This window comes from Suncus etruscus, chromosome 19 (genome assembly GCF_024139225.1).
Source record: "Suncus etruscus isolate mSunEtr1 chromosome 19, mSunEtr1.pri.cur, whole genome shotgun sequence".
NCBI classification, from domain to species: Eukaryota; Metazoa; Chordata; class Mammalia; order Eulipotyphla; family Soricidae; genus Suncus; species Suncus etruscus.
Genome location: NC_064866.1, coordinates 28,746,199 through 28,773,458, shown reverse-complemented (window position 1 = coordinate 28,773,458; position 27,260 = coordinate 28,746,199). Strand labels below are relative to the sequence as shown.

Genomic DNA, 27,260 nt, shown 5'->3' with positions numbered 1-27,260 from the left:
TTTATTTGGAAGTGCAAGAATAGGTGGCAAATTAGTGCTACTCAGAACCCAGCAGAAATTCTAATTACACCAGTAATTAGAAATGATGGAGGATAGTGGAAGGCAAGTTGTCACTTTCAAATTAACTGTGAGTGAGTAGGCTCTCCAAATGGTGGCTCAGTGGGACAAATGAAGTGGATAATAAAGTTGGCCACTCAGAGCAGAGCCTTGCATGTGTGAGGTCTGGATTCCATTCCCAACACCCCAAGAAAGTATTAAAAATTAAAAGTTGATTAGAGAACCCAGAACTAAGGCATTATTCCTTCTAGTCTTCTGTTTACCTCACAATCATCTGCAGAGGCACTGGACTAACTAATAGGGCTCAAATCTCAACTTCCAGCGGGCAACCTGACACTCATCTGACCCAGAATTGTCCTCTAAGCATGAGGATAGTGCAATGCAGTCTTGCATTGGAACTTATGTTCTCACAGATGAGCTATATACACTGTGAATATCTAATCATATTTTAATAAGTGGAATTATTCATACACAAATTATGTTGTAATCGAAGGACAAACCCAGCAGTGCTCAAGGAACCACACACCACTAGGTATTGAATTCAGGGCTCCGACATACTAAACATGTGTTCTGATCCTTTTTCTTTCCCTGTTTTAATAGATTACTATGTTTGCAGCACTATGAAAAAAGTGCAAACTGCCACAGAATGGAAATAACTAGAGAATGCAGGCTGAGTAGAGGCAATCATGAAAAGGGTAGCTAAAAAATGTACTCTCTCATGTGTGAAACTTAAAAATACACAGCAAGTTAGTAACAAGAGGCCAAAGGCCACACAATGGGAAAATTGGTCCACCTCAGCTGAATTTGGGGAAGAGGAGGTGAAAGAGATCACTGGGGCCCTTAGAGGAGGGAGGTGAATACACTAGTGATGGAAGTGATGTTGGAATTATATACTCAAGAAACCATCATTCACCATGTTGTAAATTATAATACCTTAAATAATAAAAGAAAGTTTTTTAAAAAAAAAAGGTAAAGTAAAATAAATTACTCATGGAAAGAGGCAAGAAGAGAAGCACCGAAGGATCTTCCCTCCAAAATGGCTGCCAGTGGTGCAAAGGCTTCTGGGAGATTCGCAACCTCCATTGGACCACAGCATTTCCACTCCAACCATCAGCCCTCACAGAATGAAGGATGCGGCAGGCAGGCTAGAATAGGCCAGGGGCATCCTCTAGGGATGGTGACTTCTCAGAGAGAAATGGAGATACAGAAGGAATGATGCCAAGTTTCCCAAAACAGTCAAGGACAGTGTCCCCAAGGTGGGGACAGTGAACTCTCCAGGGAATAAGTCAGAAAACAAGTGGCAGCCCTGCTCACCACCATGCTGGATATAACTATGTGAGCATTTTTCCTGGGGTCTGGGGCCTCCTTGGGAAGTTGTGAGTCCCCAGCACTGGCTCTGTGGCCAGAAACCTGAGCCGGTTGCTCCCCTGCCTGCCTCATTCTGCACTGGCTCTGCAGACGCAGACTTTAGGGCCACTTCACATCTGTTCTGACAGTTCTTTCGCTCTCTCCAGCACCAACCCTGGGCTGCATCAATAGCTGAGGGTGCCAGGTCAGGGCTGGTGGAGGTGATGAAGAGAAAGACAGGCCAAAGAGATGGAGTCTAGAATCTTTGGGGAGGGGGTATTTGGGTCATCCTGGCCATGCTAAGGGATAACTCCTGGGATGATTTGGGGAACCCTGTATGGTACAGGATTGTTATTTGGGGGGGGCCACACCTGGCAGCACTCAGGAGTTACTCCTTGCTCTGTGCTCAGAAATCTATCCTGGCAGGCTCAGGGGACCATATGGGATGCTGGGGATCAAACCACGGTCTGTCCCGGGTTGGCTGCATGCAAGCCAAACACGCTACTGGCCCCTGGTACAGGGGTTTGAACCCTGGTTAGTCACATGTGTGGCAAGCACCATTTTTGAAACTATCTTTCCCCAAGATACTTCTTCTGGACCCTCAGGCCATAGTTCCCAAGTATCAGAAGCTTAGGCATGTTGATTTTCTCCCAATTTTCCAGTAGTGAAGGCACATTTCCCCTTTCTCAGAATATTAGCATACAGAACAAGACCCATGGTTCTGGACAAATTTGGGCAAATACACAGATTGCCAGCAAACACTTATATGAAATTATTATGAGGGTCAAAGAGATAGCTTAAGGAACTGGAGCACATGCTTGCATATGTGAGGCTCTAAGTTAGACCCCTGGTACCACATAACTTCCCTACCCCTAGCACCTTTGAACATGGATCCTATAACTATTAACAAGGATTTAGTCTCCAACAAACCTGTATGCACGTGCTCAAGATGACACTCCTCACTCTGTGTGACCTTGAACAAACTATCAAACTTGTCTGAATGTCCCAAAGGGGCAATCTCTGTCTTCTGGGAATGGGAGAGAAGGTTAAATAAGATGATGGTAGAATGAAGCCTTTTGTATCAGGAACCACCTGAACCTAAAGTTCTGGCACCCACATCATCACTCCTCTAAAAAAATCCACTTTCTGTCCATCATGCCAGGCCACTTGAGCTGGGGAACAGTGTATTCGAGCTCCCTGTTTCACTCTGCTTTCCATTGCAGGACTCCTGAGGACGTTTCCATCCTGCTACTTCACACATTCAACTGGGAATACTTTTGCAGCCCCACCTGGGAGCAAGTGATAACTCAGACCTGATTCTAGAAAAAATCCCTGTACACCCTCCCTCAAAATAGATCTATCTGTTGCTTCTCCAAGCAACTTTCAAGGGAGAGTTGATGCATTCTCCTGCTGCAGAGAACTTGGATTGGAAAGGAGAGCAGCAAAGGAAAGAGGTACAATCAGGCCTCTCAAGAGGCCTCTTGTCTCTCTCTCTCTCTCTCTCTCTCTCTCTCTCTCTCTCTCTCTCTCTCTCTCTCTCTCTCTCTCTCTGACATCCTTAGAATCTGCTCCAAATTCAGAGGGGTTCTAGAGGACAGCCACACACACATAGCCACACACACATAGCCACACACACACACACACACATACACACACACACACACACACACACACACACACACACCCCTTGGAGTTCTGGGGCTGCTTTTGCTTCCTTCACTTTGCTGACACCCCCATTTGCAGAGCTACCATTTCCACACGCAGTACAGATGAAGGATGGAGCACAGGGTCCTCGAGCCTTGGTGAGGGTAGAGGTAGAGACCCCAGAGATGCTCCTCACTTCTCTCTCCAGAAAAAGTGAGCCTGACTCTCTGCTCACAGCCTCCAGTTCCAGTCTAGCTAGGGAACTGAGTAGGAGGATGACAAGCCTGCTCCAAGGACAGACAGCCCTGAAGGCCACACAACACACTGCACCCTGGGACCAGGCCACAATCAACCTGGAACATCCCTGGGACCAGTATAGCCTACCCACTGTAGCCCAACTTCTCACTCCCCCAAAACTCCTCAAACTTCCCAATGTCCCAGGCAAGACTTGTGGGTGGAACTAGGTCCCTATGGAGCAGCTTGGGGTCCTTCTTAGTGTCATAAGAAGCCCTGCCATCCATTGTCTTCACACCTTGCTCACAACCAGAAACAAGGAAGTACAGAAGTCTCCCCGCTGGTGAGACCCATAAGGAAAAGGGTACTTACTCCCTTTTAACGGGACAGCACTGAGCTCCCCTAGGCCGCAGCAGAGGTATTGATGAGTGAAAAGCTACAGAGCTGAGGTGATTTTCCCAAGGTCACCCATCAGAGACATGACAGAAACCTGGGCCCAGCTCTGACCATTGCCCAAGGCCTGCCTCCCACCCTGCCCCTGGCCTCTCAACTCCCACACGGAACCTAAACACATCTGTCCACTAAGTTAGAACTTGAGGACGATTTTCTGCAGCCAGGCAGTCTGAGGGCTCTGTGCACTGGGGCCTATCCCCTGCATGGAGGACATGTGCCCCGCCAATTGTAACCCTCCCCCAGATCCTCAGAGATCAGACAGAGGCTGCTCACGACAAGCTCCATTCAACTCCCAAACAGCTGGCACATGACTGTGTGACTCAGGCCTAGCAAACTCACTCCAATCAGAGCTGGTGGGCACAATCTCCCGTCTCCTGCACTGAGTCACTCTGCGGATGCGGCTGTGGGGGATCCTGGAGCTCACCCACCTACTTAGCTACAGCTGCTCCAGAAAAAAAGCAAACAGAGATGGGGCAACAGGAGGGTCCCCATGGATAGACCATGCTCAAGGACAACCGAATGTCACCTCCAAGCCCTTCCTGACCTGCAGGCCTGAGGTGGACAGAGTAAGGGGCCCTGAGCATGAAGTGAAGTCCCAAGGCACCACGACCTTGCCTCACTCTGCTGTTCTTGTCCAGACAACCATCCGAGGGTTACACCTACACCGGCACAACCTACATCGAGCAAGGCTCTAAAGTTGTGTGTGTGTGGGGGGGGGGCGGATTTTTAAATTCTTAAATCATTACAGGATTTTCTTAGTGCCTGGAGTTCTTGTAACAGGATCAGTTTTCAGCCCACAACACATATCCCCATTTCCCCAACCACACCATGTGCCTCCTTTTTCTTCATAGCTCAATTGTCCCTGACAGTAGATCTAATTAGAATTTTCCTGACCCCAAGAATCTGTGAAAATATTTGTTAAGAAAAGAAAGAGGAATAGGATCAGATTAAGTTGTTGCTGTGTTTTGTTTTGTTTTTGACTCTGTTATTGTTTGGTTTGGTTTTGCCTCCATGAAATGTTTTGTTTTGTTTTGCTTTTTTCCTCAAATGACTTGATAGTAATGTGCACGGCCTGGGGATTTCTTGCACGCTCAGAGCACTGGCAGGGAGGGCTGTCTGGGATTTCAGAGGAAACAAGCTTCCTTTCACCGCTATCGCGCCCCAGGGGATGTAGCCCTCTAGGGAACCGCGGGGAGCATTGAAGGAGAACTCGGGGTGCACAGGTAGGTATAATGAGGCGGAGGCTGCCGGGATTGGGGGAGACGGGGCCCCCACTCCATCCGGCCCGCTGCACCGCCCGCCCCTCTTGCAACCTTTCCCTGCTGCCTTAGGAGAAATCGGGGAGCTGGGCGAGAGCTCTCCACCCTTTTGGCGCGGGGCCAGCTCCTGCATTGGGAATGCGATTGGTGCCTGCCTTTCCACCCGTGCAGTTGTCAAGGTCACTGGAGGGCCCAGAGCGTGGTTCGGGGCTGGGTTCGAAGAGATCTCGGGCCTCCCCCAAATTGCGCCTAGAGCGCAGCGCTCCTTTCTAGCCTCCGCCCTGCCGCTCAGTCCGCTCCTGCGGTTCTGCCCCATTGCACCCGAGTTCTCTTTGGGCCTTCGGGAACCCCGAAAGCTGCTTCCATTGGAGCCTGAAGCCCACCCCCGAGCGCGCATCGCGTGCCCAACCCGGGACGCGCCCGCGGAGCGCAATCCTGGGATTCGGTCTCCAAGCAACGATGAAGGGAGAGACGGGAGGAGCCGGCCAGCATTGTAAACCCGACATCCCCGCAAATATTCCCCCCGCAAAGCCGAACCCCGAGGCTGAGACCTCCAGGCTGGGGCGGAGCCGCCAATGCGAAAGTTGCTTTAGCCCGGCGGGGCGCGGCACGCGCGTCTTACCTGTTCCAGGGCGCACTGTTCCTGGGACTGGACCCCCGCGCCCCGGGGGAGCAGCTGCGATCCCCGGCAGAAGAGGGGTGCGTGGTCCCTCCCGCAGGCAGCCGTGGATGGTGGAGGGGAGCCCCGGCTGGGGCAGGGAAGGGCTCCCCAAACTGCGCGCCGCGCAATTGCGCTCCCTCCGGAGAGGCAAGCGGGACACCTGCTAGCTGGGTGCTCGGATCCCCCTGGGGTGCGGGTCCCGCGTGGAAAGCAGCTTGAGGGGTGGTGGGCCCAGGGCCGAGTGTCCTCCTGCTGCCCCCGGCCGTGCCGACTCTGCTCTGCGGAGTGGAACGGAACGGAGCTGGGCGGAGCGCGGCGCGCGCGGTTCCCTCGCCTCCCCAAAGGCCACCCTGGCTGCGGGGCGCCGTGACGCAGGTTTGACTCACGCGCGGGCCCGCGTCAGTGCTTCCAGGCTCTGGGGCGAAGCTCTGATGGCCGACGCCATCAAGCAGGCAGAAGGAGAGGAGAGGGGTGCCCATGGCAGCAGCTCCAGCTGGTCCCTGGCCTAGGCGCGCAGAGCCTGGAAGCGCGTAGCGCATCATCGCTGGTCTTGGAAAGGAGGCAGCCACCGTGGCCCAGAGCCCCATCTCTCTCCCCACCATCTAGCTATCTCTTCCAGCCTTCCTTCAAGCGCTCAGCCCCACCCAAAGGGACGCTCTTGCCCTGACAGGCTTGGGCTTCCATCTATCTGCCACCTGGGCATGTTACCACTTGCCCCTTCTTCAGCTCCATTCAAGACATCGCCAGTGGCATTGATTCCTGCTCTAGGAGATGGTTGACAGGGGGAGTCTGAGGCCATCACAGGGCTGAGTGCTCCTGGGGCAGAAGAACTCAAGTGTTGAAATACATTTTAATTTTTGAGTCCTGGATGGAGGTGGATGATGATGAGATGGAATGAGGATGAGGCCTTTCTCTGCTGGCCCTGGTCATGCAAGGGCCTGCAACTCCCTTCAGGCAGTGGGTTTGAGGGTTCAGGGAAGCCTCGAGGAAAAGACTCACAGCAATCAGGTTTCAGGAGACATCGGTTTTATTCAGACCCTAGTCATCACGTGTGGCACCTAAGCTTTAAAACCTTTCAAGCCAGCTCCATTATTAGCCTGCATTCAAGACTGTCTCTTCTTCTTCCATTCTGCTTCCTCCTCAATCTCTCCCTCAATCCTTGAGTTCCTTTTACACCCCTGAAGCAATCCTTTTGTTACCTACCAAAAACCCCTCCCAGAAATGAGCTGGTCTTACCATCAGGTAAAGTCAGGCAGGAAGATAGGGGTGGGGTGACACTCAGGGAGACCCATGCTGTGGGTGACAGAGAGGGAGGCACTCTAGGGCTTGTGAAGGAGGGGATTTATGGAGAAATTGATAAGGATAAGACTTCCTCCAAAGAAGGGAGTAGGGTGACCCTGATGGGGAGGACAGTGGCAGGTGCAGAGGACAGTAACTGGTGAGGAAGAACATGGCAGGAGGGGAGAATAGTGAAAGGTGAGAAGGACTGACAGGAACTAGAGGTGAGGGTGAGCGGCAGTAGGGATGAGGTGAAATCAGAGGCAGCTAGTTGGCAGCCTCTAGGGCTTTTCAGGGAGCTTAGAATGAATCCTCACCAGGTGGGAGGACTTCAGGTAGTAGAAAACTGGCGTTGGAGAGAATGGCCGTGGAGGCTGTCACCGTGGTCTTCCCTAAAAAAGCCAAATTGTTGTCACTACTAGACTCTTAGATTCCCCACTTGCCTCTAACTGGCTAGTCACCACAGGTTCCTGGGTTGGGCACAAGACCTGAACCTCCTGGACTCAAGACAAAAGACTAAATTACTGTAGGGGCTGGAGAGATAGCATGGAGGTAGGGCATTTGCCTGCATGCAGAAGGATGGTGGTTCGAATCCCGGCATCCCATATGGTCCCCCGAGCCTGCCGGGAGCAATTTCTGAGCACAGAGCCAGGAGTATTCCCTGAGTGCTGCCTGGTGTGATCCAAAAAAACCAAAATAAGTAAATAAATAAATTTCTCTGGCTGAGCAGGAGCTTCACACCCAAATAATTTCCCTATCCCCAACTCCCCTGGGAGGGCCTTGAGGAAGCCCCAGTGGATCGGCACAGGTTGAGAAGCTCTGAGCTTAGGAAACCCCAATCTGTTATCATGGACACAAAGAAGCTTCCAGGGAGACAATATTTTTAGTTCACTAAACAGAAAAGCAACCTGTCCACACTGGGGAGACACTGTCTCTCTTTTAAGACTATTTGTTAAGCACAAAAAGACACACATGCAAGGCAAACTTCCTCAAACCTGTGCTATCTCTCTGGCCCCTGGCCAGCTTTTAAAACATATTTAAATATAAGTGCTGAAATGAAAGGGGATCAAATTACATGTATAGCACCCCTTCATTAACCATAGTGCAAACCACAGTGTCAAAAAAAAGCAGACAGACAGAGAGAGAGAGAGAGAGAGAGAGAGAGAGAGAGAGAGAGAGAGAGAGAGAGAGAGAGAGAAGTAAAATGCCTGCCCCAGAGGCAAGCAGGGGAAGGTGGTGGGAGGAAAGGAAGAGGGTATCAGGGAGGGTGAGCGGGAAACTGGGGACATTGATGATGGGAAACGTGCACTGGTGAAGGTTGTTGAACATTATATGACTAACTTAATTATAAACAACCTTTTGTTTTTCTTTTCTTTTCTTTTTTTTAATTTTTGGGTCACACCTGGCAGTGCTCAGGGACTACTCTTGGCTCTATGCTCAGAAATCGGTCCTGGCAGACTCCAGGGACCATATGGGATGCTGGGATTCAAACCACCGTCCTTCTGCATGTAAGGCAAATGCCCTATTTCCATGCTATCTCTCCAGCCCCATGAACAACTTTTTCTGTGAAAACAAAACAAAACAAAACAATTATGAACAACCTTGTAACCATGGTGCTTAAGTAAGAAAAATAAATCTCTAAAATTTTTTTAAAAATTTAAAAAACTTAAATGTCAAAAGCTCTCTTTTTATTTTGTTCCACAGCTTTTCTGTATTTCTTACTCTCAACATTCTCATCCTGCCAAGATCTCTCTGTGTCTGTGCCTTGTGTCTGTCTGACTCTATTTCTGTCTGTCTCTGTTTTCCTCTCTCTGTGTCACTCTCTTTCTCTCTCATCACTTTCAATACTAATTCCTTGAGAATTTCTCCTTATCTTCCCAACCTTTCCACAAACTTGGATTCCTCTCCTTCCTTCTAGAACTCTCCCTGCCACTTCACACTCCTGATTTTCTCCTACTCATCCTCAGTTTTACCTCAACCCCCATATTTATATGTTGAACTCAGAGGCCTGCCCTTGTGTCACTCTTCTCTCCCCATCCACCCAATTATTATATCTAGGACTCACAAAGTCACATCTTCATTCCAGACTTCCTTCTGCTATCTTCCTACTCTTTCTACTCAGAGTAACCTCAGAGCTCAGATATGCAAGATTTAAGTCCAACATTCAAAGAAGGATCCTGTAAACATGTTTTTTTTTTGAGGGGACTCCCAAATAGTGCTTACAAGGACTGGGATCCACTAATGTTTGTTTGAGCAGCTAGGCCAGCGGTTTAATTCAATGCAAGGGCCAAGGATACAGTGCTGCTCGGGCTTTGTGATGTTGGGATTATCCAGGCCACCTAAGGATGCTCAGGAAGCCTCTAGGGTTGCACTCAGAGATGCTTACTCAGGGATCATATGGTGCCAGAAATCAAACCAGGATCAGCTCCAAGATCAGCCATGCGCAAGACAAGCACCTTAACAATATGCTCTCTCTCTGGTTCTGCCTCCTGCTTTTCTACTAGTGCTCTGTAATGCCATGAAAACTTGAGGCAGTCAGAAACCTGACACTCATCCTTGAGATATCCTTTCCTCTCTCCTTCATGAAATCTGTCACTAGATCCTGTTAGCACTGTTGCCTAAATCGCCTCTAGAATGTGGCTGCTTCTCTCATTCTGCCGCTGCATTCCAAACCCTACATAGATTCTCAGGATTGTTTTCAAAGTCCATCTCCATTCCTCATCCCTTATGTCACAGCTGTGAGTTTGTTCTTCCGGAAATACAAACATGACTGTCCCTTTTCCACCTTGCAAAGATTTGTGCACACCTTAGCAGGCTCTTCAAAGCCCTTCCTCCTTTCTAGCTTCATGTCACACTCTCTCCCACAGCCTCCCTGTGGCCCACTACTTCCTCTGTCCTTCTTCCCACTCTTCAGCCTTCTGCAGTGCAGCCTGCCCTCTCTTTATAAATGTACCTTCCTGTCTTTTGTCCTCTCTGCCACTAAACCTAACTCCTCTCTTCCTGCCCACTTACCCAGATTCACTTCCAATCCTTATTCTTCCTCCCTCTCCAGTCCTTAGAGAAAAATTCAGTTAACCTCTATATGGACATTTATTCCTTCTTGGAACTCTTGTCCTATGTGTCATTAAGCTCCTGTTTGCAGATGGGCAGTCCCTGACTGGTGAGTAAGACCACAGGGCTGAAACCATCCTCAACACAGACCACACTCTCCATGAAGGTTCTGAAAGAATAAAAGGTGGTCTGGAATATGGGAGTTGTATCCTAGAAAGACAGTTGCAGACATGGCCTTGGTAATCTTCCTTATGAGTGAACAACATGGAAGGAAGACAGGCCCCCAGAGTAGGTGTGAAGAGGCTAGATCAGAGCTCACTTAGAAGGGACAGGGGAGCAAGAAGGTTTGGATAGGAGGTGCAACAGCAGAGTTCCAAGGGAAGAGGATAATGTAGATAAGACTACAAATGTTCCTTTTCTAACAATCAAGTGTGTGGCCCCTGATGAGCACAACTTCAGGCCTATCTTACCTGGATAGTGAGACCCTTCCACATCTGGAAAGGGGTCTGTAGTTGGTAATTAGAGTGGCCTGAGGGAGGGATGAAGGAAAGCCTCAGAAAGAAAGACAGCAGAGAGAGAAGTGATAGACAGCATAGATACAGAGGGGCAAGAAAGAGGCTGTTTGGCTTAGAAGCCATGTGAAATATGTGAGAAAGCTGGATGTTTCCTAAAACTTCATCTGACTGCTGTGGGCCATTACGTCGCCATTACCCTGATACCCACAGACCCACCAGGCCGTAGGGACTGCAGGCGCCCAGCTGGGCCAAGAAAGGCCTTTCCATCCACACCATCCACCACCAATAGGATTTTATAATTAATATTTAATACAACACATCAGCACTACAAGTTCAGCCCCTGGACATTGCAATGACAATGCCAGTAACAACATAGGGAAGGGAAGAAGGGACAGTGGTGCTCAGTCAGGGCACTGTAATGAGCTGACTCTTCATCGGCTCATCGAGTGCCAGCCAAGGGAATGGCAGCCACCCCACAGCTCTAAGCGCCCCCTGCTTCTAAGACTGTGTGGGGTCTATAGGGAAAGGAGCTATGACCAACCTCTGCAGGGCCCCACTGTCATTTAGGAACACTTAGGAACAAACTCACTATCTTCTTTTAAAAACCAGAGCCTAGGGCCCGGAGAGATAGCACAGCAGCGTTTGCCTTGCAAGCAGCCCATCCAAGACCAAAGGTGGTTGGTTCGAATCCCGGTGTCCCATATAGTCCCCCGTGCCTGCCAGGAGCTATTTCTGAGCAGACAGCCAGGAGTCACCCCTGAGCATCTCCGGGTGTGGCCCAAAACAAACAAACAAACAAACAAACAAAAAACCAGAGCCTAGAAGAAGCCCTGAAGCCATCACGAAAGTGAGAGGACAGTGATGAAATTTATCAGGAGATAAGAAGCAAATGTTTCCTGTGTTAGTAAGAGGAGTTTATATCAATACCTTCTGTGTTATAACAATACCTACTCTGTGTGTAGGAAAAGCACCGAAGAATTTATTACCCTTTTCCACTTTGTGGATATGGAGGATAACTGGAGTTTTTTAGTTGAAGTTATAAAAATGAGTTTGTTCTTCAAGCTTGCTTTCTCCCTTGCATACATCTGTTGTATTAAATATTAATTAATAAGTCCAGGGGCCAGAGAGATAGCACAGCGGTAAGGCGTTTGCCTTACATGGAGAAGGATGGTGGTTTGAATCCCGGCATCCCATATGGTTCCCCCAGCCTGCTGGGGGCAATTTCTGAGCGTGGAGCCAGGAGTAACCCCTGAGCACTGTCAGGTGTGACCCAAAAAACAAACAAAAAACAAAAACAAAACAAAACAAAAAATAAGTCCTAATGTTTTATTTATATTTATATTTATTTATAATGTTTATTACCCTAACTGCCATGTGCATATTCCTCACATGGCCTTTAAACTAAGCCTCCTCTCTGCATACTCTTCCTCCATTCTGTGTCTCTTCTCAACCTGTTGCACCTTCCTTGCTGAGTCTTTCCCTCACCCCTCCCCTTAGGCCAGTGGTTCTCAAATAGTGGGGTGTGCCCCCCAGGGGGGGCTCGAGGCTCTGTAAAGGGGGGGCGTGTTTGACCTCAGCAAACACTGTCATAACAAGCTGAGCCCCGTGTTTATGTCTCTGTATGTCTCTGGAGCTGAAAGTTGCTGTGTCCTGCTTCAAACCCTGCTTCGAAAAGCTATGTATTGCAAAATGTGCTCATTGTAGCCATTAATCCAGACATCAACTCTGATTTAAAATTAGCTCAAATTATTTTATATATTTTTGTTTTGAAGGTTAAAGTTTTTTTTTTTTAATAAAGATACCTTTACAGTCGCACAGAGGGCGACTAGGGGGGCATGACAGAAAATAATTGAGAAGCACTGCCTTAGGCTATTCTGAATTACCAATCACAGACTCCCCCCCCCCCTTTCCAGGTGAGATAGGAAGGAAGTTGGTGGAGGGGTAACACACATCTATCTTCTTGCTTGTCTCTATGTACCTTTGCTAACTTTTTTCCCTCTGGAGAAGCTGTGTTCTATCTAGAACATTTATTTCCTAACTTAAACTTACTTAGAAAGTACTTACTCAAGTCTTTCTAAGTAAGTTTTATTTAAAAAAATCTTGCTTCATAGAAGGAGGAGGAGGAGGAAAGAGGAAGAAGAGGGGGAAGAAGAAGAGGAGGAGAAAGAAGAAGAGGAGAAAGAGGAGAAGGGTTGTGTTGGTGGTGACGTGGTAAAAAGGAACTCTCATCTACTGCTGTTGGGAATGTTGTCTGGTTTAATCCCTATGAAAAAACAGTATGGGGGCCCGGAGAGATAGCACAGCGGCATTGGCCTTGCAAGCAGCCGATCCAGGACCAAAGGTGGTTGGTTCGAATTCCGGTGTCCCATATGGTCCCCCGTGCCTGCCAGGAGCTATTTCTGAGCAGACAGGAGTAACCCCTGAGCATCGCCGGGTGTGACCCAAAAACAGAAACAAAACAAAACAAAAAAAAAAAACAGTATGGACCGTTCTCAGTAAACTCAGAATCAAGCTACCATATGATCCCTCAATTCCACTTTTAGGTATCTATTTCCAAAAAAAAACATTTATTCAAAAGGATGTATGCACACTGCTATTTATTGCAGGACTCAATACAATAGCTAAGAGTGGTAATCAACTTAGGAGTCCAACAACAGATGAGTAGATCATGAAGATATGGTACACATGTGTGCGCGCACACACACACACACACACACACACACACAATGGAATACTACATAGCTCTAGGGAATGCAATTAGATGTTGCAATTTGCAACATGGATAGACCTGGAAGATATTGTGTTAAATGAAGTAAGCCAGAAGTTTAAGGATAAATACAGGGTAATATTATTTATATATAGTATTTAGAATAACTGCATGAAGTAATACAGGTTAAGTGGAAGTTTTCAAGAACACTCTTGGCCCTACACTATAGTGAGAAGGAAAGAAATTGAGTGGAGGGGAAAGACAAATGTGAAATAACTGGGGGTAGGAGTCAAGGAGACTTAGATGCATGGTGGTGTTAAGAAAGGAATGAACTTGGGGCCAGAGCGATGGCACAGCAGTGGGGCATTTGCCTTGCACACAGCTGACCCAGGACGGACCGTGGTTTGATCCCCCAGAGTCCCATATGGCCCCCCAAGTCAGGAGCGATTTCTGAGCGCATAGCCAGGAGTATCCCCTGAGTGTCACTGGGCATGGCTCAAAATTTAAAAAAAGAAGAGAAAAGAAAGGACCCAACTACAGAACTAAATATCCAAGCCATGGAGTCAACAACAATGAAATCAAGAGAACCAAACTTAATAACCAAACTTAAGAAGGGTTCATCTATAGCATTAAAACTGCCTCAATGAAAATAAAAGAAAGGTTTTCTATTTTTGCCTTCCTTTTTTCCATTTTTACTGCTGTTGTTGCTATGAACAGGGCTGACACACTTGACTAGGGTGCTTGTGTGTATATGTGTGTGGGAGTTATATGTGCATATGCGCAACACTTTAGTGGCAGTGATTGGTCTTGTGCTTGCTGAAGTCTTACTTTTGCTCATCAGTCTTATACTTCTTCAGTTGTGGGACTCACACAAGTGTCAGTGCACCAGAGATCTCACACACACTGCTGTGGAACAGGGTCCCAGACAACAAAGCTGCTGAGACTATGTTGAGGACATGTAGGAGGCCCTGGGTGTTGAACTCCGGGTTTCCTGACTGCAAGGCTTATTTCCTCTGCTGTAGAAAAACAGCCCTTATGATGGAGGTGGATGGAGATGGATGGAATGACCTTTTTCTTCCATCCCAGACCATGTGGCTCTGCAAACCCCTTCAACCGGTGGGTCTGGGTCCAGGAAATCTGTGGGTATTGAACTCATTCACAGGCAGGCTTCCAGAGAGATAACATCTTTATTGGCCCTGGCCCACGTGTGTGGCCTATATCATAACCAATTAAGCACATGCCAATCTTAGCTTGCCCTGCGTCTTAACTTCTTTCAGCCATCTTTCCTCTGACCTCCATGCTGGCAAAGACCTTAATCCCTTGGCTCAAAGGCCTTATCTAACCTTCCCAAGACCCCTCCCAGGAATGGGCGGGGTCTTGCAGGTAAAAATACAGGTAATATCCGCCCAAGACACCTCCCAGAAATGGGCGGGTCTTTTAGGTAGTTACACGTAAATTCGGGGTGGAGTCACACTCTGCCAAGACAGCCCCTGACCCCCAGAGTGGTATATTTGGTTACAGCATGTTAGAGACTGAACAATTTCTGTTGTAGCATTGGGGATCACACTTGGCAATGTGGGTGATGCAGGGATTCAACTGATAGCCTCATGCCTGAAAGACAGGGACCCTACACACGACTGAATTTGGGTTCAACATCCAGCACATACGGCCCACCAAGTCTGTCAGGAGTGATCCCTGAGCACAGAGCCAAGAGTCAGTTCTGAATACCTCTGGATGTGACCCCAAAACAAAATAAAATAAGCAAAATGTAAAAAAATAAGCAAAATTAAAAAAGATAGGGTCTCAAGCAAGTGAGCCACTTCTCCAGGCTCTTATTTTTCTTTTTAACTAGACCATCTGGTACTAAGGTTTATATGGAAAAAGAAATCAGCAAAATTAGTTCAGGGAAAATCTGGGATGGAATGGGTCTGGATAGGAAATTTACCAACTGGCAAAGCATATTATAAGGTTATAAGTTCAAATTAGTCTCCTCTTAGTCATGGGGAATACTAGATGCACAAATAAACCAGGATTCTGCCATTTAGAATATGATAAAGATAATGTTTCAAATGAACTAGGAAAGATGGAATTTTTTTTTGTTTTTGTTTTAGTTTTTAGGCCATACACAGCAGTACAAGGGGGATACTCCTGGTGGATCTGGGTGAAAAGGAGAACAATGTGCTGGGGAAGGAACATAGAATGGTTTTATGCAAAAAAAAAAAAAAAAAAAAGAATGATCTTCTGCATGCAAAGTATATGTTTAGCCCATTAAGCTATATCTCCAGTTCAGATTTTTAATAAATGAGATCAGTTTTCTATGAACTTTCTATTCCTATTGTTCTCCTTCTTATTGATCTTTGGGTATTGTTTGTATCCTAAAAATAGGTGGGGGCCTAAATGATAGTACAGTTTAGAGCACAGTCAAATTGGATTTGATCTGAAAAGAAATAAATCTATGCATCAGAGAAAAAGTTCAGCCCCATCAGTACTGATTTCTGAACACAGCACCAGGACTTAACACCCTGAGAACTACCTGGTGTGGCCTGAACTCCAAAAAAGTTTTTTAATATATTGAAATAAAAAGTGAAGTAAATTTTAATCTAATCCTTATTTTTGCATGACATAATTTGTAGTTACATCAATATTAATAATTTAAAAATATGAAAACATAGTAATAGATGAAAGACAGTACTTGGAGGATATTCATACCTTCAAATAGATACATGACTAAAGGAGAAAAGTTGAAAAACAATCATTTCAAGAACTTATGAATTGAATTACAAATTAGTTTCCCCTCCAAAAAGATTAGTGAAGAGAAAATGATAAGACAATACAGAAATTCATGGCATAGGAAAACAGACATACAATGGAAAGGCTCAACAAAGTCAGAAGTTTGTTCTTGGGTGAGAGGTATTAAAAAAAAAAAGAGGTTTGTTCTTATAAAAGTCTAAATTGTAGGCATCCCACAGTCACCACCACCGTGTATGCAGCAGCCTAGCTTCACAGCTTCACCATTAATCTCAAAAGAGAAAATAAGTCACTGCAAGCCCCTGAAACATATTGGCCCAGTTCTACAGACCCTGGAGTTCTTGGCGTGTGTGGCCGCACATTCTACAATACTGACATCCCAGTAGGAAAACACCAAATTAGATGTGAAAATAGCAGAGAAGCCAAGTAAGTTCAATAAACAAAACAATAATCCAGAAGGCTAAGCTAGCAACAAATAGTTCATTAAACCCTCAGACAATGACTTTAATGACCCCATGGTGAGATATAACAATTTTCACAAATTTTCTTCAACTAAAATATTTTTAATAATCCCATTTGCCATTTTATTGCAAGAAGTAATATAAAGTAAATTATTTTGTGCCTGCTAAGGGGGTGGGCTATGATGGTGGGAGGGAAACTGGGAACAATAGTGAAGGGAAGGTCACACTGGCAATGAGATTGGTGTTGGAACATTGGATGCCCGAAACAACTGTATTATGATTAATTATATAAACCATGGTGTTTAAATAAAGTTAAAAAAAAATAAAGTCACTTAGTTTCTAAGTAACTATCACCCATGATAAAATAAAGATAAATGCCACATTTCTTTATCTGGCATATATGGATAAAGATCATGTTTTTGGCTTTTGTTTTTGGGTCACACCCAACAGCGCTCAGGGGTTACTCCTGGCTCTATGCTCAGAAATCACTCCAAGTAGGCTCAGGGGGACCATATGGTATGCCGGGATTCAAACAACCATCCTTCTGCATGCAAGGCAAATGTCCTACCTCCATGCTATCTCTCCAGCCCCATAAAGATTTTTTTTTTATTTTTGGGCCACACCCATTTGGCTATGCACTCAGAAATCGCTCCTGGCTTGGGGGGAACCATATGGGATGCCGGGGATAGAACTGCGGTCCATCCCATGCTAGCGTTTGCAAGGCAGATGCCTTACCTCCAGCGCCACCTTCCCAGCCCCGGTAAAGATAATTTTTAAAGCATATTTTTAAGAAATAAAATCTAACTGTATTTGAGTTATTGGAAATATTGGATCAGTTAAGTTTAAATGATTCTGAGGTACATATAAAAATAAGAAATTCTCAAAAGAAAAAATATATTGTAATAGGATCAATAATATTCATGAGGAGCCAGAGTGATAGCACAGTGATAGGGCATTTGCCTTGCATGCAGCTGACCCAGGAGGGACCTGGGTTTAATTCCCAGCATCCCATATGGTTCCCCAAGCCTGCCAGGAGTGATTTTTGAGCACAGAGCCAGAAGTAACCCCTGCGCACCTCCGTATGTGACCCAAAAATCATTTTTTAAAATTCATAAAAATTAATTTATCAGTATTAAAATATAAAAATGTCTAAATTTTAAAAGCCACTGGAATAGAAAACAGAAAAGGTTGGTATAAAGAAAGATAGAAAAAGTGGCAGGAGAGATAGCATGGAGGTATGGTGTTTGCCTTGCACACAGAAGGATGGTGGTTCGAATCCCGGCATCCCATATGGTCCCCTGAGCCTGCCAGGAGTGGATTTCTGAGTGTGGAGCCAGGAGTAACCCCTAAGCACTGCCAGGTGTGACCCAAAAACCAAAACAAAAAAAGATGGAAAAGACTTTTCTAAGTATGACATCATCACTCACTCCAAGCCTCCTTCCTTATAGTTCAAGTTACTTGTCACCTTTTGGCATTTGGTTCACTTTCCTATTGATTTGTATGTTATCTGTAGTGAAAGATCTGCTGTAAAATAGCCAATTATAGATATACATTGACTGACTGTTGAAAAGAAGGTATTTAGAGAAATGCAAATCAGTGTCTTGAGGCTTTCTCTCGCTGCCCGTGAGAATGGCTGTTATCTCTAGATAAGAAACAAGTCAGCCTTTTGTGTAAGATCAAATGTAGAAACAAGTGTTAGTGGCTGAGAGATAGTATCAGCCTAAGAAGTTTGCCTTGTGTGGGACTGACCCTGGTTAGATTCCAGCATCACATGGCCCACAGATCACAGGTGGGAAGTAACGCCCAAGCACAGAACAAAATATAATTCAAAATCCCCCCCCCCAAAAAAAAAACAAAAGAAAAAGAAAAAGGGAAAGAAATTAAAAGGAAAAATAAGAAAGAAAAGGAAAAGAATACAAGGAAAGAAAGAAAGAAAGAAAGAAAGAAAGAAAGAAAGAAAGAAAGAAAGAAAGAAAGAAAGAAAGAAAGAAAGAAAGAAAGAAAGAACGAAAGAAAGAAAGAAAGTAAGGAAGGAAGGAAGGAAGGAAGGACGGAAGGAACGACGGAAGGAAGTAAGTAAGTAAAGAAGGAAAGAAGTAAGAAAGAAAGAAAGAGAAAGAAAGAAAGAAAGTAAGAAAGAAAGAAAGAAAGTAAGAAAGAAAGAAAGAAGGAAAGAAGTAAGAAAGGAAAGAAGGAAAGAAGTAAGAAAGAAAGAAAGAGAAAGAAAGAAAGAAAAAGGAAGGAAGGAAGGAAGGAGGAAGGAAGGAAGGAAGGAAGGAAGGAAGGAAGGAAGGAAGGAAGGAAGGAAGGAAGGAAGGAAAGAAAAGTGAAACAAGCATTGGCCAAAGTGCCATGATAAGGGAACCCTGTACACAGTAGGTGGGAATGTAAATTAGTGCAGTCATTATGGAAAACAGTAGGGTTTTTCCTCAAATAATAATTTAAGATTAAAACTACCATCTGATTCAACAGAAGGATATGAAAACACTGAAAGAGATATCTGCACCCCCATGCTCTTCACAGCATTATTCATAATGGTCAAGAGTTGGAAACAACCTAACTGCTCATCAGTGGATGATAGATAACAATGATGTGGTATGTATAGTCAATGATGAAATCCTCCATTTGCAACAACACAGATGGACCTCAAGGGTAATGTGTTAAATGCACTAAGTCATTAGGAGAAAGACCAACACCACAGGATTTCATTCATATGTGGGATATGAAGAAATAATGCAAATGAACAAACTGGTGGTGATGAGAAGGAAGACAAGTGAGTTATTCAAGTTAAAAGGAGGACAACTGTATGAAGTGTGGATGGGAGCTAGACTTCTGGCTAACACATTAGCATAATATAAGTGCAGATGTTGAATTATAGTACCAACACTTAGAACCCATATTCTTTTAAACCAATACTGTTTTTTTAAGTGGTATTTCTTTTATCTTTTTGAGTGTGTTCTAGGTTGAACCAGTAATATTCAAAAGTGTGTTCCAGCTCTGGGCTCAAGGGTGACTTCTACAGTGCTCAGAGAACATACAGTGCCAGGGATTGAACCTAGGTCTTCCACATGCAAAATATGCACTCTAATCCTTTGAACTATCTCTCTGACTCCATATTCCTTCCTTCCTCCCTCCGTTCTCCCTTCTTTTCCCTCCCTCCCTCCCTTCCTTCTTCCCTTCTTCCCTCCCTCCCTCCATTCTTCCTCCTTTTCCTCCCTCCTCCCTTCCCTCCCTCCTTTACTTCCCTCCCTCCTTTCCCTTCCCTCCCTCCCTCCTTCCCTCCCTTCCTCCCTCCCTCCATTCTTCCTCCTTTTCCTCCCTCCCTCCCCTTCCCTCCCTCCCTCCTTCCTTCCTTCCTCCCTCCCTCCCTCCCTTCCTCCTTTCCTCCCTCCTTCCTTCCCTCCCTCCCTCCCTCCTTCCCTCCCTCCCTCCCTCCCTCCCTCCCTCCCTCCTTCCCTCCCTCCTTCCTTCCCTCCCTCCTTCCCTCCCTCCCTCCCTCCCTCCTTCCCTCCCTCCTTCCTCCCCTCCCTCCTTCCCTCCCTCCTTCCCTCCCTCCTTCCTTCCTTCCTTCCCTTCTTCCTTCCTTCCTTCCCTCCTTCCTTCCTTCCTTCCTTCCTTCCTTCCTTCCTTCCTTCCTTCCTTCCTTCCTTCCTTCCTTCCTTCCTTCCTTCCTTCCTTCCTTCCTTCCTTCCTTCCTTCCTTCCTTCCTTCCTTCCCCATAATCAGCAGCACTCAAAAGTTACTTCTGGATCTGCACTCAGGAATTACTCCTAGAGATACTTGAAGAACCATGTAGAATGCTGGAGATTAAATCCAGTTTGTGCTCTAAACTGTACTATCACTTTGTCCGCCACATTTTTTTTGGGGGGGGGTTTTCAGGCCACACTCGTTTGATGCTCAGGGGTTACTCCTGGCTACTCGCTCAGAAATTGCCCCTGGCTTGGGGTGACCATATGGGACGCCGGGGATCAAACCGCGTTTGTGATCTTTCCTTGGCTAGTGCTTGCAAGGCAGATAGATACCTTACCTCTAACGCCACCTCGCTGGCCCCCCCCCCACAATTTTAAGATATAAACAACCCAAAGATCAGTAAGAAAGCGTATGCTAAGAATAGAAAGTTCATAGAAAATAAAATACAAAGTTGGTTTTATGCATATAAAAATTTTCAATTTTTCTGTAAAAGAAATATTAAAAAATACTATTTTTATTTATTATGTTAGCAAAATTTTTTTTTTGGTTTTTGGGCCACACCCGGCGTTGCTCAGGGGTCACTCCTGGCTGTCTGCTCAGAAATAGCTCCTGGTAAGCAAGGGGGACCATATGGGACACCGGAATTCGAACCAACCACCTTTGGTCCTTGGATCGGCTGCTTGCAAGGCAAACGCCGCTGTGCTATCTCTCCGGGCCCAGCAAATATTTTTAAAGTGAGTGAATAACAAACACATTGTTCTGCTGACAGGGGAAGAGTTAAATTGTTCAACCTCTGTGGAGGTAATTTACTCATATTTATCACAATTACAAAGGCAACAGTTATAACCCATTAGGCCACCTCTTTAAACATTAGGAAGGCACAAACTCATTTTGTACGTGTATTTGTTTAAAAGACAATCATTTAAAGATACTCCTTGCAGTGGAGTAGTAGTAAATAAATAAGTAAAGGATACAATTAAGCACCTATCCTATTTAGGAACCATCTCAATAATGTACAGTACTTTCATGCACTGAAGATCTCTGCAGCCTTTAAAATGAACAAATCTGGCGACATGTTTTGATTTGAAAATGGCTCCAAGATGTGTTGTTCAGTGAAAAATAAATAAATAACGAGGCAGATGCAGTATCTGAAGAAGCATTAATTATTTCTAGGCTGATACATAAGCAGCTTGTAATATGCATGCCTTTAGAGAGAGAAACATTCTCTCTGCAGAGGCAGAGGAGCTTGACATCCTCATGTCTGCCCAGGACTGTCCACAGAGCTGCTTCTGTATGTACAGACTATAGCCACCTACCTCCTTCTCAGACGGGAATATGGTACTGGGAATTTGGGGAAGAGACTTGGTGTTCTGTGAAATCACCCCACACACCGTTATTTCCAACCCCAGATGTATGAGTTTGAAGAAGGGTAGCTGGAAAGAATGAATAAACCAAGCCAGTCAGGAGAGAATCATGGAGTTAGTGGCTTCTCACCTCATGGTCTCTCTCCATCTGCCATGGTAAAACTTTTTACCTTTCTTTATTCTCCCAGTACTAAGTCAACCTGGCAGGGCAGGGAGGGTCAAGTGAGATTCAGGTGAACTTTTATTATATATCAAAGGGAGAGGGAAAGGAAAGGAAGTTGATGGACTGCTTTGTTTTGGGTAAAATCAGTGTGTCATCCAACAGTGTTAGACTTCCTTTAGCTCTATTTTAATTTTTTCTTTGGCCATGTGTAGGTGTTAGCACCTTATTTTAGCACAGTAAAATAATGCAGACCCTTTCTCCCATTATTCTGGGTCCCTTGAACCCCTTCTGCCTCTCCTGTACCCTTTAAGGCAAGTCTGCTCAACTGCCTTCAGTGGAAAGCGCCATGGCCAGAACTCACAGCTGGTTTTCCTGTCTCAATTTCTCTTTGTCCTCTATAAAATGCAGCAACCAGCAGGATCTATATTAGAGGGCCTATGAGGATTCGAGGAGAGGGCAGAGCTCAAACCAGAGCTCAGCAGATGACTGTCACTGTTAGTGTGAACAGCTTTTCTGGCACACAGCTGCCACGCTTGGGGAGCTGGCTGGGGAACCAATCCTGAGTGACCTGGAGGTATTTATTTCCTCTTCAGTTGAGCAGCTCCTCCAGACTTGATGTGTCGCTTTCATTTGTTGGTTTGTTTGTTTGGCCACAGCTAGCAGTGCTCAATGCTTACTCCTCGCTCTGTGCTCAGGGATCAGCCCTGGTGGAGCTCAGGTGATGCTGGGGATGGAACCAATCCTTTCCCAGCTAGGCAAGCACCTTCCTGCTTTCCTCTCTTCCAAGCCCTGCTCCCTCCTGACTCTGAGAGAAGAGAGAGAAATCCAAGGCTTGGAGCACTTTTTAGTTTCTAACAATGACACAGCTGCAGGACCTTCCTCTTGTTTGGATTTGGGTGGCAGTGGAGGAAGGGGGACCCCACTACCCACAGGGCCAGCTTAGGGGCCCTCCCTTACAGCCAGGGGAAACTCCTTTGGGATGTAAACAGAAGGGGGTCCACATAAGGGATGGGGAGGGGACCTTGCTAGGAGACAAAAGGAAGGAGGGGACTGAGGGTTCCCCTGCCCCCAGGCCTGAGTCAAAACCTGTCTCGCCCCAGGGCCCAGTGCTGGGTTCAGAATTAGAATCAAATATAGACCCATTTCCATAAAAGCGCCAGGCTGCTGCTATAAATACATCAGCCAGTTTTCCGGAACTCTCATGTGACTTTGATGCCAACCCTGGCAGCGGATCCGTCGCCATGGAGACCATGTCATGTGACTGGCCTCTCTTCATTCATGGCAGGTTGCTGCATCCTGCATAGGGGGGCAGGGTGGTGAAGGGGACCTGGAGGGAGAAAGAAAGGGTCTAGGGGGCTGAACCACAGATCCAGTGTCTTGTCTTGGGGCGCAGGCCTCTACAGTACTGAGTTTTCAAGCTAGAAAGTAATGATTGATCTCTTCAGGCTGCTCGTCAGGGAAATGACTTTATTTATTTATTTTTTTTTTTAATAACAGAAGCCAGAGACATCCTTGCTTTTGAGTCCCAGAGCAAATGTCAAGGCTGAACTGTCTTTGGGCAATAGTTTTATTGATGAACGGAAGGGAGGCAGAAAGGTCAAGTTTCTTCTGGCCCAAGGTCATCCAACCCAGAAAGGCACCTGCCAGAGGGGCCAAGGGTCTATAGAAGAGGTTATTTCTGATAGAGATAGAAATCTATTCTGAGGAGTGGGACACAGTTACCTATGTCCTCAGTTCATCCAACCTGTCAGCAGCCATAGCTGACTGCATTTGGCCATGGGTCCTGGCTGCTCAGGAGAAACCCTGCAGAGCAGAGGACAGCCCAATGCCATCTTCAGGCTCTATGGAAATCTTTCAACCAGAATGTCTCAGATCTGCCCGCATCCGGATGGCATCTCTCAAGCATCATCAAGGCCCTGCTTTTTTTGTTTTGTTTTGTTTATTTGGTGCTGGGCCACTGACCTAGAGAAGGCCACCTGACTCAAGTCCTTTGCCAGGAATAATCCCAAAGGAGGTGGGTTCAGAGAATCACACTCTTGCACTGGAACAATTGGACATTATCCTAGAACTGCATCAGTCCTGCAGGGCCTGGGGACAGATGTCTAGCGCTCTCCACAGTGCTTAAAATACACCATGCTGGGCCAGAACAATAGTATAGCTTGCCTTGCACACAGCCCAACTGATACTTTTTCCAGCACATCATATGGCCTCCTGAGCTCCTCTAGCAGTGATCCCTGAGCACAGAACTGGGAGTAAGGCCTCAGCACAGCCAGATGTGGCCCCAAAACAAAGCAAAAACAAAAATCTACTGTGCTGAGGCTGCAAGTATCCTCTGGCACCACTGGGTGCAACTTTTGGTGGGAAGGTTGGGTCATATCCCCTGGTACTCAAGAACTATTCCTGGCTCTGTGCTCAGGAGAGCTCTGGAAGTGCTTGGGGGAGCATAAGGGTGGAACTGGGCTTAGCAGCATACTAGGCAAGCACCTTAACTCCTGTACTATCACTGTCCTTCAGGGGGTGCTTTGGTTGTGCTCAAAGACAGATTTCTAGGGGGTTCTAAGTAATTATTTTTTGAAAGGGGGCTGTAGGTTTAATAAGTTTGGGTGCATTTGGCTTAAATAGTCTCTGTAGAACTGAGGGCAGAGTATCCCATCCACATCCCACCATTGGGCAGGGAACTGGCTCAAGGTGCCCAAGCTCAGGGGTGAGCCTCTGGTCTCTGCCAGGAAACCCTACCATGGGTGTTGCCCCATTTCTGTGCTTCCCCAGCATCAACACCCATAGTCAGCCTTATTTCCCAAGACTGAGCTGGCTGTTCAGAGACAATGGCCAACCTATTTCTAGAAACTCTTTCTGGGGCTCCTAGTGGGGAGGCAGTGAATAGAAGGAAGCAGATTCATTCAGTGATGACTGAATCTCAATGTAGGGGAGTAGTCAGAATACCTCAGTGGAGACACCTGAATCTGAGTCTGGGCTCTGGTACCCCCACCTTCCCATGGCCTTGGGGAACTTATTTTGACTCTGAGCCTCCCTGTGAAAGGAGATAATGTTACTCACCACCAAGATGAGCTGTGAAGATTGCTGCTATTAGTGACAATGTGTCTGGCACTTTGTAAATGGTGTTACAGGGCAGCCACATCTCTGCCAGTGAGCTAGTTTCTATACTCACAGGTCCCAGAAATCTAGAAGTTTCCTGGCACCTTCCTGGGTATCTTTCCTTCTGCTAAAAAGTGGTCCCAAGGAATCCCTCATTATAAGTCTTTCTGTCCTTCAATCCTCCACTTTAGTGTTGCTCCTCTCTCTCTTTCTCACCCCCTGAGACCCATGAAATGGTTCTCATAGACCTGGCCTACCCTCACTCAAACACAGAATCATGGGCATGATGATCACTGGGCACTGACCTGGCATGCTGATGACAGACAGGGTAAGAGACTTACCTGTGTTCATAGCCTATAGGGGCAAAGGTGGGTGGTAAACTCACATCTATCTAGTTTCATGGCTCAAGCACAGCTTCCGGTCCTCATATTAGTTATAATCTTCCTCAAACTTCTTCACTCTCTCCACCTTTCTTATCAGTCAGTATGTTGGGCAGAAACCAGAGAGATTCTGGATCCATTAAAAACAGGTTTGATCACAGTGTCTAAAAGGGAAGAGAGGGGGCTAGAGCAATAGCACAATGGCCAACATAGGACAGACCCCAGTTCGAATCCCAGCATCCCATATAGTCTCCAGAGTCTGCTAGGAGCGACTTCTGAGTGCAGAGCCAGGAGTAACCCCTGAGCATGGCCATGTGTGACCCAAAAACCTAAATAAATAAATAAAAGGGAAGAAAGAGAGAGGTCACTGAGGCAGGCAGGGGGAAGGGCAGGAAGGAGGGTGGGGAGGGAAGGAAGGAGGGAAACTGATATAGGAAAATGTGCATTATTATACCTTGTATAGCTGAAACTTAATCATGAATAACTTTGCAACTATGAAATAAATAACCAACTGTATTATGAACAACCGTATAAACCACAGTGTTTAAATAAAGTAATTAAAAAAGCAGGTTTGAAACTTACCTTTTGCCACTGGTAGGCCAGATGCTCTGGTCCAAATCCATCTCCTTAACTAGATAAGTTGAGGGGTTCCACTCAATCAAGGCTTCCTATGCTTGTACTACTCATGATCCATTTTGGCCAAGAAATGTTTATATGACCATGGGCCTATAAGCATATAAAATAGATAAGGAAAGCAAGCATTTTGTTGACGTTAGATCAACAAGATATTTATTTAAAGGGCCAGAGAAATAATACAGCAGGCAGGGTACTTGCCTGGCATGTGACTAACCTGAATTTGAACCCCATAACCCTCTATGATTCCCCATACCATGCCAGGAGCAATTCTTGAGTCCAGAGACAGGAGTAAGTCCTGAGTTGAACCAGTGTGGGAAAAAAAGAGGAAGGAAGGAAGGAATGAAGGAAGGAAGGAAGGAAGGAAGAAAGGAAAGAGAAAAAGGAAGGAAAGGAGGGAGGGAGGGGAGGAAGGAAAGAAAAGAAGGAGGGATGGAGGGAGGGCGGATGGGAAGGAGGGAGGAAGAGAAAGAAAGAAAGAAAGAAAGAAAGAAAGAAAGAAAGAAAGAAAGAAAGAAAGAAAGAAAGAAAGAAAGAAAGAAAGAAAGAAAGAAAGAAAGAAAGAAAGAAAGAAAGAAAGAAAGAAAGAAAGAAAGAAAGAAAGAAAGAAAGAAAGAAAGAAAGAAAGAAAGAAAGAAAGAAAGAAAAAAGAAGGAAGGAAGGAAGGAAAGAGAAAAGAAAGAAGAGGAAGAAGGAAAAGAGAAAAGAGAAAGAGAATGAGAAAGAAAGAGAAAGAAAGAGAAAGAAAGAAGAGAGAAAAAGAGAAAGAAAGAAAGAAAGGAAGGAAGGAAAGAGAAAAGAAAGAAAGAAGAGGAAGAAGGAAGAGAGAAAAGAGAGAGAAAAGAATGAGAAAGAGAAAGAAAGAAAGAAAGAAAGAAAGAAAGAAAGAAAGAAAGAAAGAAAGAAAGAAAGAAAGAAAGGAAGGAAGGAAAGAGAAAAGAAAGAAAGAAGAGGAAGAAGGAAGAGAGAAAAGAGAGAGAAAAGAATGAGAAAGAGAAAGAAAGAAAGAAAGAAAGAAAGAAAGAAATAAATAAACAAATAAAGAAAGAAAGAAAGAAGAAGAGTAAGAAGGAAGAGAGAAAAAGAGAAAGAGAAAGAAAGAGGAAGGAAGGAAAGAGAAAAGAAAGAAAGAAGAGGAAGAAGGAAGAAAGAAAAGAGAAAGAGAATGAGAAAGAAAGAGGAAGGAAGGAAGGAAGGAAGGAAGGAAGGAAGGAAGGAAGGAAGGAAGGAAGGAAGGAAGGAAGGAAGGAAGGAAGGAAGGAAGGAAGGAGGGAGGGAGGGAAGGAAGGAAGGAAGGAAGAACAGGGGCCCCGGAGCAGTGGTGCAAAAGGTAGGGCATTTACCTTGCATGTGCTAACCGAGATGAACTGCGGTTCGATCCCAGGCATCCCATATGCCCCCCCAAGCCAGGAGCGATTTCTGAGCGCATAGCCAGGAGTAACCCCAGAGCATCACTGGGTGTGGCTAAAAACCAAAAAAGAACAAAAATTAAAATCAAAAAAGAAAGAAAACGTTTAAA

At 45.8% G+C, this 27,260-nt stretch overlaps 2 protein-coding genes across 2 annotated transcripts in view; both read right to left on the bottom strand.

Moving 5' to 3' along the window:
• Positions 1 to 5,612: 5,612 nt before the first annotated feature.
• Positions 5,613 to 27,260, bottom strand: part of UBL4B (ubiquitin like 4B) — a 40,097-nt gene continuing 18,449 nt past the window's right edge. The window contains exons 4-7 of the mRNA XM_049765606.1: positions 7,251 to 7,325; positions 6,364 to 6,414; positions 6,042 to 6,199; positions 5,613 to 5,933 (exon numbers count right to left, since the gene is read on the bottom strand). Coding sequence (XP_049621563.1) covers positions 5,613 to 5,933; positions 6,042 to 6,199; positions 6,364 to 6,414; positions 7,251 to 7,325 — 605 coding nt within the window. The remainder of the gene's footprint in view (positions 5,934 to 6,041; positions 6,200 to 6,363; positions 6,415 to 7,250; positions 7,326 to 27,260) is intronic.
• Positions 14,464 to 27,260, bottom strand: part of LOC125997363 (glutathione S-transferase Mu 2-like) — a 436,713-nt gene continuing 423,916 nt past the window's right edge. The window contains exon 9 of the mRNA XM_049765809.1: positions 14,464 to 14,476. The gene's annotated coding sequence lies outside the window, so the exon portion shown is untranslated. The remainder of the gene's footprint in view (positions 14,477 to 27,260) is intronic.